The following is a 14,959-nucleotide window of genomic DNA, read 5'->3' on the forward strand; positions in this document are numbered from 1 at the left end:
GAGAATCTCTCCTAAAACTAATTAGAGAATAAAATAGTTGGTAATTGAATCCCCCCCCCCCCCCGCCTTCATAATTACCCCAAAATTGGGTATTTATACTAAGCTAAGAATACTAAGTAAATAAAAGAAAAGAAAATATAAATAAAAAGGAAAAAAAAAGAAAGAAACTAATTATAAAAAATAAAAGAAAGAAATAAGAAAAAGGGAAAAGAAAAAAATAAGAAAAGGAAAGTAAAAGAAATGAAATTAAAAGAAAAAGAAAATAAAACCAAAAACAATTCCCACACATCAGACTTCCTCAAGCTTTCTTCTTCGAGCATTGAAGCACATCACCGCATCACACCATCATCAATGGCTAATCATCAAACATCATCTTTCATCATCGCTCTTAGCCGTTCGATCTCACTAAATATCATGTGCATAGCTCGTGAAATGGTTCGGTCGAACCATGGGTTGGTGTGGCCAAACTACGGGGTTGGTTCGGTCGAACCATGGGTGTGTTCGACCACACCTCTTCAAATTACAAAACCTCAAAAGTTTCTGACTCGTACTTCGACCGAACTTCTATTCGGTTTGCTCGAACCCAAATGAGCTTGAATTGCTCTGATTTTGGTTGATGCTTGTGTGAATTATTGCAGCAATAGAGCGGTGCGAAGGTCGATTAGAGGATCAATTGATGCGAGTGTGATGTGTGTTTGTGTATGTAAATTGGTGCGGATGTGCTGAGGTTTGGGCTGGTGGAGATGTGGCGCTGCTCTTTTGGTGGTGAGTGTTGCAGCGGTGGAGCTGGTGGTTGCGTGAGGGAGCAGGGGAAAGGTTGGTGGTTGTTACGGGGTGTTGGTGAGAGGCTGCTCTAATTTTGGTCGTGAGAGGTGGGGGTTTGGTTGTGCTGCTGCTTGGTGTATTGGAGGTGAGTGGTGTAGCGGGATGGCTGTAAAATGGGTGGCTGCGGTGGTCGTTGGTGGTCAGGTGCGTGGATTGGGTGGTAGCTGTTGTGTTGCATGAGAGAGGTACATGGGCTGTTGCGAGGTTAATTGGAGCAGGGGATAATTGGGGTGTTGTGGTGATGGTTAAGGGATAGTGTGGTGGTGGATAATAGGAGGTGGGCAGCAACAAGCAAAGTAATGTGCACACTTGAACTCGTCCCCGAGCTCCGAACTCACTTGACATGAAACCCGAACCCCTACACACAAAACCGAGAATAGAATTGGGACAAAGAATAAAATAAAATAGAAATAAATAAAGTGAAATAGAAAAAAGAGAAATAAAACTAAACTAACAAAAATTAAACAAAAACTATACAAGCAAATAAAGTAAAATAAAATAGACTCAAAATTAATTTATATAAATAAAAGTAAATTAGAATACTTTCAAGGAAAAATAAAGAACGAAATATAACAAATCAAAAGCAAATAAAATACAAAAATAAACTAATTCTAATAAAAACTACGAAAAGAACTAAAACACGACAAAATTACCAAATAAACGAGAAATGTTATTAAAGAGAAAACAAGATAAAGAAATGGAAAATAAGACAAAATAAACACAAAAATGATTCTAAAAATACTTCCTAAGAGTGACATAAATGTCACTCATCACTTGACCACGTCTTTTTAAAGGAAATTTGTACTTGTAATCACGCTTAATAAGATATTTAATAATCTTGTTTAGGATAATATGATTATAATTCAAGTGATTGCCAATAATAGTTTTGTTTGTGCATTAATATTCAACCAACATAGATTAAACAGGTTTAGGGTTTGTCTAATGATTGTATGTTAGTCGAAAAGCGCACATGAATACGAGAAGAATAAAGTAGAGGCCTATTTTAGGGCAAGATTAATATCTTTTAGGTTGGATTTTTACCTTCATCCCCGAACTTCCAGTCATGTTTCCAGACATATTGGAGTTAATGATGTTCTGGATCGTTAAGGGGTGTAACTATGAACGGTTTACAAGTTCCTAAAACTTTTTGGCGACTCTTTTGCTCTAGCTTCCTTCCCTTTGGACGCCATCATGCTTAAGTGTATGGTCATAGTGGGGCTGAAGTTTGGGATAATGCTTGAAATATTCCCTACAGATCCCGAAAATAAAATCCCTACTTGTACGTCTGAATTTGGCCTATTGCACTTTGTAATGTGTTATATAAGATTATCTTGAAGGTGATTGTTATGAGATTGAAATCTGTGTTGCCTAGAGTTATTTCGGAGAGTCAAAGTGCTTTTGTTCCTAGTAGACTTATTACGGATAATGCGTTAATTTCTATGGAGTTATTTCATACCATGAAGAAGAGAAGTAAGAGTCGGAAGGGAACTATAGCTTTGAAGCTTGACATGAGTAAAGCCTACGACTAAGTTGAGTGACCTTTTATTGGATAGATTACTTAGGAAAATGGGTGTTGATGGTAAATGGGTTGACATTGTGATCAAATGTGTGTCGATAGTGTCTTATGCTTTCATTATTAATCAAGTGGTGTGTGGCTCGGTTACCCCTACTCAGGGGCTTAGACAGGGGGATCCACTATCTCCGTGTTTATTTATCATTATTGCGGATGCTCTGTCTACTTTGAAAAGGATAGCCTCGGATAACAGGCTTATTCATGGTGAAGGGGCGAGTCGTAGGGGACCAAAAGTTTCTCATCTCCTTTTTGCAGATGATAGTTTGCTTTTTGCTAGAGCAAACCATGTGGAATGCTCGAAGATAGTTGATATTCTCTACATCTATGAAGCAGCTTCCGGACAGAAAATTAATTATGATAAGTCGGAGGTCTCTTTTATTAAAAGCGTAAGTGTTTTGATGCAAGAAGAGTAGACTCAATTTCTGAAAATGAAGTTAGTGAACAATCATGAGAAATATCTTGGTATTCCTAGAATTGTTGGGAGATCGAAGAGAATGGTATTTAAGGCGTTGAAAGATAGAATTTGGAAAAAACTCCAGGGGTGGAAGGAAAGGCTGTTGTCGAGAGTAGGGAAGGAAATCATGGTGAAATCGGTCATTCAAGCAATACCAACATACCTCATGGGTGTGTATAAGCTGCCTTCTTTCGTGATCAATGAGATAAGATCGATAACTGCTAAATTTTTCTAGGGGCATTTTAATTCACATCACAAAGTGCATTGGCGTAGTTGGGATTCCATCTGTCAACCAAAATGTTTCGGAGGCCTAGGCTTTAGGGACATGGCGGTGTTTAATGATGCACTACGTGGGAAGCAAGCTTGGAGATTAATTAATTCCCCAAGCTCCTTGTTCAGCAGTGTGATGAAGGGGAAGTATTTTGCCAATTTTGATTTCGTGGATGCTTCTCTTGGGCTCAATGGCAGTTACTCATGGCATAGTATATGGAGTGTAAAAACCTTAGTTAAGGAAGAACTCATATGGCGAGTGGGAAGTGGCTCAAAGATTAACATTTTATCGGATCCGTGGTTGGCTGATGAGCATGGCAGATTTGTGCAAACACCATGAATTACGGGGTTAACTTATGTGAAGGATTTGATCGATAATGAGACAGGTGAGTGGAACCACAACCTTCTTGAAAAGAAATTCACAGCTCGTGATGTTTTCTGCATCATGAATATCCCAGTGAGCTGTAGAGAACCAAAAGATTTCTTAACGTGGTCTTTCTCAAAGGATGGGCAATATTCAATAAAGACTGTGTAGGGAATATTTCAAGCATCCCACACTTAAGCCTCACTGTGATCATACACTTAAGCATGGTGGCATCCACAGGGAAGGAAGCTAGAGTAAAAGAGTCGCCAACAAGTTTTAGTAAATTGTAAACCGTCCACAGGGTGAAGGTTACACCCCTTAACGATCCAAGAGATCGTTAACTCCAATAGGTCTGGAATCATGACTGGAAGTTCGAGGATGAAGGTACAAATCCAACCTAAAAGAGACTGAACTTGCCCTAATAATAGGCTTCTACTTCATTCTTCTCCTATACATGTGCGCTTTCTGACTTATATACAATCAATAGGTTAACCCTAAACCTATTTAATCTATGTTGGTTGAATAGTAATGCACAAACAAATCTATTTTTGGCGATCACTTGAATTATAATCATATTAGCCTAAACAAGATTATTAATTATCTTATTAAGCATGATTACAAGTACAAACTCTCTTTAAACATGCATTAAAGGCGTGATCAAGCAAAAATAATAATATAATATCAAGCAACAATAATAATCATCATCATAATATTTTTTTCAATAAAGCATAATGATATAAGCAAGATCCTAGGCATGATACTAAGAAGATTAATGGCAAACCCTAGCAAGTCACTAAACAATAAAGATCAAAACATTATCCCTAACATGATACTAACATAATAGAAGAAAAGAATAGGAATCATCATAGAAACATACATGATATTAGAAATTTTAGTTATACCCTAAACATGATACTAGGAATCATACAGACATCCGAACATGATACTAGGAATCAAAATAATCAAAGCATGATTTCTATATCAAAAAAATAGCAATTACTTACATCGATGCCGCGTATCTCTTTCTAATAGCAAAATACACGCATTAATAACTTCAAGGAAAATATTAAAAAAAATGTAATTTAAATAATTGAAATAAGGATTTGGGACTAAACCCTAAGAAATTATCAACGTTTCACGTCTAGGGCAAAGGCAACTTCGAACTTGGCTAGGTGTGTCTAGATCTAATGAATGTGGAATTTGTGAGAGGGAAGGTTTAGAAAAAGAATAGATAGAAAGAAAGCTTCTAGCTTTTAGAGAGAGAATAGAGAGAGATGATGGTTGTGAATGATGAAAAATGGGGAGATACGACCTCTATTTATAGAAAAAATAGCTCGGGATCAAATCCAGTCATTTTCGGAATAAAATAGCTCATGTCGCTAATGACAGGAGTTAGCGCTAGATGAAAGGGGCAGCGCCAGGCAACACCTGTCAGCGCAGACGACAGCTGTTAGTGCAAGGTAACAACTCTGCCGTCTCGCGTTGATTTGGAATTTAAACCTTTTTGTACGCGGAATCATTTTCTTAATACGATTAAGTAGCTAATTCCGTGTTAAGCAGATTAAAATCATGTTTTGTGACAAATCATATATTTTATTCAAAATAAAACTCTTTAAAATATAATTATTAATCTTAATCCCATTAGAATTTAAAAGAACCTTCTAGATATTTCTAGAAGATTAAAATCAATCCTAATAACTTTAGGAATAATAATTAATACGCCCTCCGCTAGATCATTGGGCCACACGTAAAATCATTTTGGGCCTAATTTAATTTAACCATAACTTCATCTTTATTCATCGGAATTGGGCTTATAATATATCGTTGAAAAGCTCTTCTCAAGCCTAATCCAACTACACTATCATTGGACCCTTATCATGGACCAAGCTAAATTGGACAGGATATTTTCATACATAAAGTGAAAGAAGAAACAGAAAGAGAGATATTTTAATCAAATGACGTGAAAGGTATTCATCACTTGGTTTGGTTTTGGGGAGATACATTTGGTTGTCTACAGACTACCTACGCTCTTGGTAAGTTGTTTAATTTAGATGCTTTTCACAAGGTGTGGGTTGACATTTGGGGCCTCGAAACTATACCGAAGATAAAAAAAAATTTTATGGAGAATTGTTACAAACTCCTTGCCAACAAAGGACCTGATGCATTACAGACACATGGTGGATAACTCGGTGTGTCCCTGGTGTAATGCTGTTGCTGAGACCATTTTTAATACCTTCTTTGAGTGTCTAGTAGTAATGGATCTCTTGAGTGATTTTAGTTGCGAGGAGCTTGTGTGGCAGGGCCCTATGGCAAACCCTAAATAAGCTTTTAAAGCATGGTTTAAAGAGAAAAAGAAGCTGAGTTTGGTGGGTGTAGCGCTGATGTAGTATATATGGGAAAGGAGGAATGGGAATGTTTTTAACAATAAATATACTCCCCTCTAGGTTGTTCGTGAAAGAGTGGCAAGATTGGTTGAGGATTGTGGTCGCTACACAATAAGAATTTATGGTCATGCTAGCTCGAAGAAGTGCAGAAGTGTAAAGATTTGGGTTCCTCCCCATGCTGACTTCTTTAAAATCAACTGTGTTGCAAGTTTGGCAGAGGAGGGTTGGATTGGGTATGGAGTTGTGGCAAGACATGAGAAGGATGAGGTGATATTGGAAGGTGCTAGAAGATGTCGTAGCCGTCTCCCCCCTGATAATGGAGATTGTAAATCCATATTATATGGGGTTAGATTGGCTCGTAGATATAGCCTCTAAAGAATTATAGTTGAAGCTTATTGTCAAGGTGTGGTCTCCCGTTTGGCGAAGGAGGTGATTTTCTTTACTGATTTAGATGTTGTTTTGGAAGATGTTTTATTCGTTTGTAAAGACCTTTAATTTGTTTCATGGTCTCACATACTAAGGGATGGTAATTCCATTGCTCATAACTTAGCTAGATTAGTACCTTTTGGGGATGAACAGGTTTGGGAAAATCATTGTCCCCCGTCCATCTCCTCGTATGTACTCATGGACAAGATTTCAATTGATTGATTAATATATGGCGCTTTTTGTTAATTTCAACAAAAAAAACAAAAAAAAAAGGTGGAGAGGGAAAGGAAACTAAGTCAATCATGTGAGATCGATATTAGGAAAAAGAAATTGAAGAAGCAAACGAAGGAAAATAATAGCACAATTTTTTTGGAGGAATCCGCTTAATTGGGGGAGGATAAGAAATGCTGAAATGGAAAAAAAATAATAGAAAGGAAGGCTAATTTAGTCACGCATGATGGAAAATCATGTAAGTTGAAAAAATGTTTAAACAATTATAAAATAATAAAGATTTCACTTTTTTCCATGTAACCTTAGTTTATTAGTATCATTTATGCTAATATGTGCACCCAATTACATAGTTTGTGCTATACACTGCACCCTTAAAAGGTTGTGATGCGACACTCACCTTTATCATAGTTAATTGGTGTTGTTGCGGCCAATTTTTCCTCTATTTTTTTAGTTTCACTTGATTAAAATGCTCTACGTTAATTAACTCTACTAACTAATCCTACTACTGAGAGTGATTGATTGCTTAAGTGGTTAGAACTTCCCATCTAAATAACTCTACTAACTAATCCCTCAAGCTTGTCGTCTGGCGCTGATGTCGGGTTTTCCGAATGAATCCCCTTTCTTCTTCATTTTACCGTGGCTGGCTGTTGTTGTTCGCGTTTTGCTCGGAACTTCAAATTACTTGTTCTCGCTCGTTTTTCAACCAAATTCACTCAAACTTCTTGCAAATCAAATATCGTCATCTCTAATTTACCGATCTATGTAAGTTTTACTCAACCTTGTCTTAGTTTTTGCTGATTTAGTGCGTTTTTGTCTGCGGGTTTCCGAAAATTTCGAACCCAATTATGCTTAATTTGCTTCTTTTGTTGATTCTTACGCCTTGAAATTGTTTAATCATGTTTATATATTGCTTTTAGAGTATTTTGAGACTTGTTTGACTCAATTTGGTGAAAAAATGAGCGAATTGCCATTGTTGGGCCTCTTGAGTTTGTGAGAACAATGCGGCTTGTTCTTCATGTTTTTGCTAGCTATTCTTGTCCAATTTGTCACAACGTTTGTCATAGTATTGGAAGAAATTGTTTGATTGCTGAAAATTGCTATTTACGCATGTATTGAAATTGTGCTCTGTTTTAGTACTACGTACTCTTTTTTTGGCGAACATAACATCACGCGGCTAGGCGAACCTTAGATACTACAAAAATTTAATTTACTGTTGTTTTTTGCATAATATAGCATGTCTAGACGACGTGGTTCTGGCTCTCGTTCTAGGGAGGCTCATCAAGAGGACGATCCCGTTGATGCTGGTGTAGGGACCTCTTCTTCTCTAGGGAGTTCCCAGAGTGGGATGAGCTTACCCTGATTGGGTCACAGGTAAAATCTAGTTTGGGCCTAGTTTAGTATTTTGGTCATAACTTCCTCATTATTCATCGGAATTGGGCTTATAATATATCGTTAGAAAGGTCTTTTCAAGCCCCATCCAATTACACACTTATTGGACCCTTATCATGGAACAAACTAAAATGGACTTTCTATTTTTCATAATTATGGTACGATAAAGAATACTTTCAAAAACAGAAAGAGAGATTATTTTAAAAACAACCACATCACTAGAATTTTCACACTTTCGCTTTGTTCGATAATAAATGACGTGAAAGATAGTCATAATTGGGTTTTGGTTTTGGGGAGACACATTTGGGTGTCTACAAAAGCCCCCACTTTGACTGAGTTTGGAGAAACGCAAGTTTTGAAAACAAAAGTCAAAGTAGCAATAGGGACGGAGAATGATTCAGAACGTTCTGCGACCCTAAATCATTCTTGTAACGCCGATACCTGCAAAATAGCGTTAGTTAAACAGATAAGAGACTCAAGAAACGCGTATCTTGCACCATCGAGCACACGTCTCTGAAGTAACCAATTTTGTTTGACGATCTTCCTCAAGCTAGGGGATATCGCCTGAAGACTGCTCCGCTTGTAGCTGCCTTCAATTTCCGCTGTTTTATGACCATCTTCCACATTCAAGGGAATACGATCGAAGATAACTCCGCTTGTAGTCACCTCTTGTTTTCTGACAACCTTCCACATCCTAGGGAACATCATCAATCAATGCTGCTACATCTCGAGCTTTTTTCTTGAATCACGGTGACAACTTTCCCAATCATAAAGAATATTGTCGAAGACCGACTCATCACAAACCGTTCTTCTCAAATGTAGGTGACAACCTCCACAATCTTAGTGAACGCTGTCAAAGACCGCCCATCTCGTGCTATCTTCTCAAATCTAGGTTACAACCTCCTCAATCTTAGCGAACGTCGTCGAACACTGCGTATCTCGTGCCATAATCTGAAATTTGGGTGACAACCTCCTCAATCTTAGCGAACGTCGTCAAAGACTGCCCATCTTGTGCCATCTTCTCAAATTCATATGATAATTTCCACCATTTTAGCAAAAACTATCAAAAACTGCTTCATCTCGAATCGTTCTTTTCTCAAATCAAATAATAAGCTCCCCAATCATAGTGAAAGCTATCGAAGGTTATTTCATCTCGAACCATCCTTGTCAAATCCAAGCAAGAGACTCTTTTAATCTTAAAGCCTCCTATTGAAAGCTTCTTCATCTTGAATTTTCAAATCTTCTTATCTTTACTCACTACTACAAAAACTAGAATATGAAATGCATGATACAAAACGGTTGTCTAAGGTAGGCGATCTTTAGGATTATATAAAACGCCTATGTTAGAGGGACAATGTGTATGCTGAACCATATAGGACGCCTCTTCAGTCAACCGATCTATTTGATTTCTTAATTTTTTATTAAATTCTGACTTCAGAATACAGAACGCCTTACTTAGTTAACCGTTCTATTTGATTTTATAATAATTTATTTTTAAACAAAAAAAAGCACTAGTGTAGGGAATAATTTCAAGCCTTTAAAATCCCACTAGCTTGAACCCCACTGTGATCATACACTTAAGTACGGTGGCGTCCAAAAGGGAAAAAGATAGAGCAAAAGAGTCGCCAACAAGTTTTTAGGAACTTGTAAACTGTTCACGAGGCGAAGGTTACACCCCTTAACGATCCAAGAGATCGTCAACTCCATAAGGTCATGAACTAAATAAGGGTTCGGGGATGAAGGTACAAATCCAACCTAAAAGAGATTGAACCTGCCCTAATAATAGGCCTTTACTTTATTCCGATCGTATTCATGTGCGCTTTCTAATTAACATGAAATCAATAAGTTTAACCCTAAACCTGTTTAATCTATGTTGGTTGAATATTAATGCACAAATAAACTATTATTGGCGATCACTTGAATTATAATCAAATTAAACCTAACAAGATTATTAATTATCTGATTAAGCGTGATTACAAGTACCAATTCCCTTTAAACATGCACAAAAGGCGTGATTAAGCAATAAATATATATCAAGCAACATAATAACAATAAATATTATGACAATAAAATTATAATCATCAAAATAATAATCATAATAACATTCATAATCATGTTCATGTTAATATTAAAGCATAATAATAATAGCAAGATCCTAGGCATGATACTAACAAGATTAATAACAAACCCTAGCATGTCACTAAGCAATAAAAATCAAATCTTTAACCCTAACATGATACTAACAATCATAAATATGAGGAAGAACATAGGAAGCATCGCAACAATCATATTTAATATTAAAATTACCCTAGACATGATACTAGGAATATCAAAATAACAATATAAACATGATATCTACATCATAACATCAATTAAAACCAATTAAAGTACTTACTTTGATGCCTCGTACCTCTTTCTAATAACAAAATACACACGTTAGTAACTTCAAGGAAAATAATAAACCAAACAATTAAATTAAATAATTGAAATAGAGATTTGGGACCAAACCCTCAGAAATTAAACCTTTCACGTCTAGGGCGAAGGCAACTTCGAATATGGCTAGGTGTATCAAGATCTTGTGAATGCGAAATTCTGTATGTGAAAAGCAAAGTTTGAAGGAAGAAAAAGGGAGAATAATCAAGAAAATCTTGATGAGAGTTCGTGAATGATTAGAGACAATAGATGAATGAAGATAATCGGTGTATGAATGAATGTAGATGATCATGAATGAAAACGGAGTTTTTAATACGATATTTATAGAGAAAATCAGCCAAAAAGATAAATTAAACAAAACAGAGTCTGACGCTCAAAAAACAGAGCTGGCGCCAACCCTGGCTAGCTGGCGCCAGGCACCAGCACCAGCGCCAGGCGCCAATGGCTAGCGCCAGGCGCGGTTCCAGGCGCCAAGGCCTAAGGTTAGGCGCCAAGCCTTATTTTAACGCGTTTTCGAAAATTCGATAAGTTTACTGTACTGCAGGATAAAATAATATAATTTCCTCGAAAATGCTATTTGATTTTGATTAAAACTCTGAAAAGTCAACAAAAGTCAATTTATCAATGCTAATTGAGTTAGGAATGAAAAGAACCTTCTAGAAGAATCTAGAAGACTAAAACCATTCCTAATTGCATTAGGAATGATAAATCATATTAGGCCCTCCCCTAGATCATTGGGCCGTACATAAAGCTCAAACCGGGCCCAGTTTAGTAAATTGGCCATAACTTCCTGAATATTCATCGGAATTGGGCTTATAATATATCGTTGGAAAGGTCTTTGCAAGCCCCATCCAACTACACTACTATTAGACCCATATCATGAACCAACCAAACTGGATTGGCTGTTTTTCTTAAAATAAGTTTTCAAAAACAGAGAGAAGAGTAAAGAAATAAAAACTTTCCGCAACACTAGACTTTCCACACTTTCACTTCATTCGATTATGATTCGACGTGAAAGGTACTCATCACTTTGTTTGGTTTTGGGGAGACACAAATAGGTGTCTACAGAAGCCCCCACTTTGACTGAGTTTGGAGAAACGCAAGTTTCGAAAACAAAAGTCAAAGTATCGATAGGGACGGAGAATGATTCAGAACGTTCCGCGATCCTAAATCAATCTTGTAACGCCGATACCTGCAAACTAACGTTAGTTAAACAGATAAAATAGTTAAGAAACGCGTATCTTGCACCGTCGAGCACACGTCACTGAAAGTAACCAATTGCTTTGATGACCTCCTGAAAGCTAGAGAATGTCATCCCTCTTGAAAACCGCTACGCCTGCAACTGGTTCCAAATTTGGAAGATTGCTTCGCCTGAAACGATCCTACTCCGCAATGATAATATAACGCGTCCAAGGGAATACTATCGAAGATTATTTCTCTTGAAACAATCTCCATCCGCATTGATAATATTCCACATCCTAGGGAATACCATCGAAGATAACTTCGCCCGAAATTACCTCCAGTTGTTCGTGACAACTTTCCGCAAGCTAGGGAACGCTGTCAAAGATATCTTCTCTTGAAGTCATCTGATCTTCATTTGATGCAATGATTTTGCAAAGGAAATTACAGAAGATCCATGCCTATCGATCTTTAAAAGTTTGCCTGAACTTTGCTTCCGCTATGCCTGTATGTCGGCGCTTCTGTTGCTTTGAACCTGTACGTCGGTGCCTTTTGCTGTGATGACAATCCTCTTTTCTTTAGGAATAGTTGCCAACACAACTCTTGTATGATGTATGACAATCCGATTTAGGGAAAGTTGTCAATGCCATGTAACAATCCATCCTTGGAAATGTTGCCACAATGAAGCGACAATCCGTACCTCGGAAAATTTTCCATAATCCAATTTTGGCAAAAAGTTGCCAATGCTTAATAACAATCTTTCAGAAGAATTTTGCTACGATCGACAATCCACATCTTGGAATATAACTCTTAAAAGAAATCCACCTTGGAATTTTGCCAATGCTATGCGACAATCCTTTTGGGAAAATATTGCCACTATTGACAATGCGCGTCTTGGAACATTTGCAAGAAAGAGTCGACCGACAATCCACTTCGAGAAAATTTGCGACTTGCTGAAATGAATGACAATCCACGTAGAGGAACTTTTGCCGAAATTTATGATGAGTAGAGACCTACGACAATCCTTTGGGAAATTTTGCCATAGGGAACTGGGTGTATGACAATCCAATCTCGGATAACTTCCCAGCGATCTATGAATGTATGACAATCCGAACTTGGAAAAAACTTGTCGAACAAGAAGGAGCACGACAATCCACGCTTGGAAACTTTGCCAGAGATGACAATCCAATCTTGGAAAAATTGTCGTTTAAGAAGAATGCGCGACAATCCATATTTGGAAATATTGTCGTTTAAGTGCTTGCTTTTAAACCGATTGTAATGAGCCAGTGTTTTAGGCGCTTAAGCTATGTGAGACGATCTTTTGTCAGGTCAATCACTTACTACGATTGTAATCGAGCGGACTACTAATCATGTCAAATTGCTTATAGGGGCTAACTGCTGTACCAAGGAATCCGAAATTGCTGCATGAGGTTGAAATCACCTTTCTGAGAGGCTTCGAGCTCTGTCGTTGCTGAGATATTTCTGGCGCCAGGAATTGGAGTAGGGTCCTCCCTATTCTGCTGCACCTGTATTTATTTTGACTATAGAACTTTGCCAATCTTTTTAATTATCTTAGGGTTGACCTAAGGTTTAGCATTGCTTGACTCATCAACTTGACACGACTCAAGGCATAAACTTGACTCACTGTGATTGACTCGAGGTGGACTCGACTCAAAGTGTTTGACACATGTGTTAGACTCAAATCAAGGTGATATGACACGACATGACTCAATGTGTACATGACTCGTGTGTGCATTGTAATGTGATTGTGCGACTCGAAAATGCAAAAAAGCAAAGATTTTCCGTCATTTTTGTGGAGGGTATCGACTTTCTCCCGAAAAAGAAAGACGCGAAAATAGAATCGAAGTTTTGAAGGTGCATGTTGAATGAGCTTAATCAAATGTTGTTTGATACTATCTCTCAAGGTGCAAGGATTAATCCATCCTAGGCTATCTCAACTGTTGACTCAATGATGAAAGCATTTGGGTAACTTGGGCACGGAGGCTAATTACTTCATACTTCGGGATGCAACGATGATTGATAAGTGATGAGCGATGTGACAAGGCATGCTTCATCGTTATGTTAAGATTTCATGACAACGGGTTCCTAGGGGAAGTATATTTGGTCATGTATTTGTGCGGTGTGTGAAAGTGATTCTAAAGTTAGGCCGCAAGGGCTAAGTGTGTGGAAAGAATATTATTTCAAGAAGAGTCAAATGATGGTGACTCCTAGGCTAGGTAAGCTAATGATGTAGGGATCAAGCCCCCAAGTCTAGCTCTAAGTTAATAGGGATGAGCATTGGAGATCCCTTGATATGATCTTGGTGTAAGTGTGTGAATGTGAATATGAATGCATGTTTATTACGGCCGCACCTCGATGTGAGGTTGCCTACGTATCCGTTAGGAATCAGGCCGAACGTAGCTCTAGCCGAACCTCGCACAAGTGTGTATACCTCAAAAAGGTCTTTTTAAGGGTTGTAACGTGGTTAGGCTAAAGGTTATAGAAGAAAGGGATAAAGGCTCAAGACCCTAGATAAGCCCCCAAGGTGTGCAACCTTGCTTTCGAATCTTTATATTTTTATGCTTGAGTTTCTACTCTTTTTTAGCTCTCTTTTATCTTTTGCTTTAGCATCTATTTTAATTTTATAAGCGTGGGAAATCCCGATCATGCGGTCTATCACTCACTTGGCATTCATGTTTCTCAGGCACGGTACCGAGCACTCGATAAGAGACGCAATCTGAGACGTGTTCTTATCGAAGATATTTTCGTATCAAAGACATTGGAACACTTTCCCTTTTGTACACTTTTATTTATTTTTTTGCTATTTTTGCTATTTTAATTTTTTGAATCACTCAAGCCCTTTGAGATTGCATAAGCTGCACACTGTCCCATCCCAAGGTTAGGAAGATATGGGTTGAAAAAATGAAGGGTCTATCGTTAGACGAGGCTGAAAGTGGTTTATGAAGAAAGGATTGTAAATCGAAGGGTGAAAGGAGATATGATGTGGCTACAAAGAGGTGCCTTAAATCATTGGTATACCTTGTGCTTAATTCGACATGGAATTTTTTTTTTTTTTTTTTTTTTTAATGTAATGCAATGTGATGATCATATATAAGGAAATAAATGCTCATTTTATTAAAGGAAAAAGGAAAAAAAAAAACCTATAAACTTAAGGTGCCTATGCTAGACTTATTGGGGAAAGGAAAAAATGAAGAAGAAATAGAAAAATAGGCCACGAAATCTTGTCGTTGAAGCTCGCCTCTTGTCTTGTGTTGTTCGCGTCATCATCACCCAGTCTTCTCGCTAGCTAGAGGCAATGTGATCTTGTTTTCCTCTATGAGATCTTGAATGAGGTTTTGAAACCTGTAGCATTCATCAGTGGTCTGACCGTTTCCTCGATGGTACTTGCAATAGGAATTTGGATTCCATCT

The 14,959-nt window shown here is 37.6% G+C and overlaps 1 protein-coding gene across 1 annotated transcript; it reads left to right on the plus strand.

Annotated features, from left to right (window-relative positions):
• Positions 1–2,391: 2,391 nt before the first annotated feature.
• On the plus strand, positions 2,392–3,462 carry LOC145629248 (uncharacterized). The gene is made up of 2 exons (XM_081681796.1): positions 2,392–2,784; positions 3,088–3,462. The coding sequence occupies exons 1-2, from the start codon at positions 2,392–2,394 to the stop codon at positions 3,460–3,462; spliced, it is 768 nt and encodes a 255-aa protein (XP_081537922.1).
• The last annotated feature ends 11,497 nt before the right edge of the window (positions 3,463–14,959 follow it).

Source organism: Chenopodium album, chromosome 1 (assembly GCF_948465745.1).
Source record: "Chenopodium album chromosome 1, dcCheAlbu1.1, whole genome shotgun sequence".
NCBI lineage: Eukaryota > Viridiplantae > Streptophyta > Magnoliopsida > Caryophyllales > Amaranthaceae > Chenopodium > Chenopodium album.

Excerpts from the sequence above, each read along its gene's own strand:
- LOC145629248 (XM_081681796.1), top strand. The coding sequence starts at position 2,392 with ATGGGTGTTGATGGTAAATGGGTTGACATTGTGATCAAATGTGTGTCG. Across the intron at positions 2,785-3,087 it reads AGGTCTCTTTTATTAAAAGC|GGGCATTTTAATTCACATCA; the intron begins GTAAGTGTTTTG and ends AAATTTTTCTAG.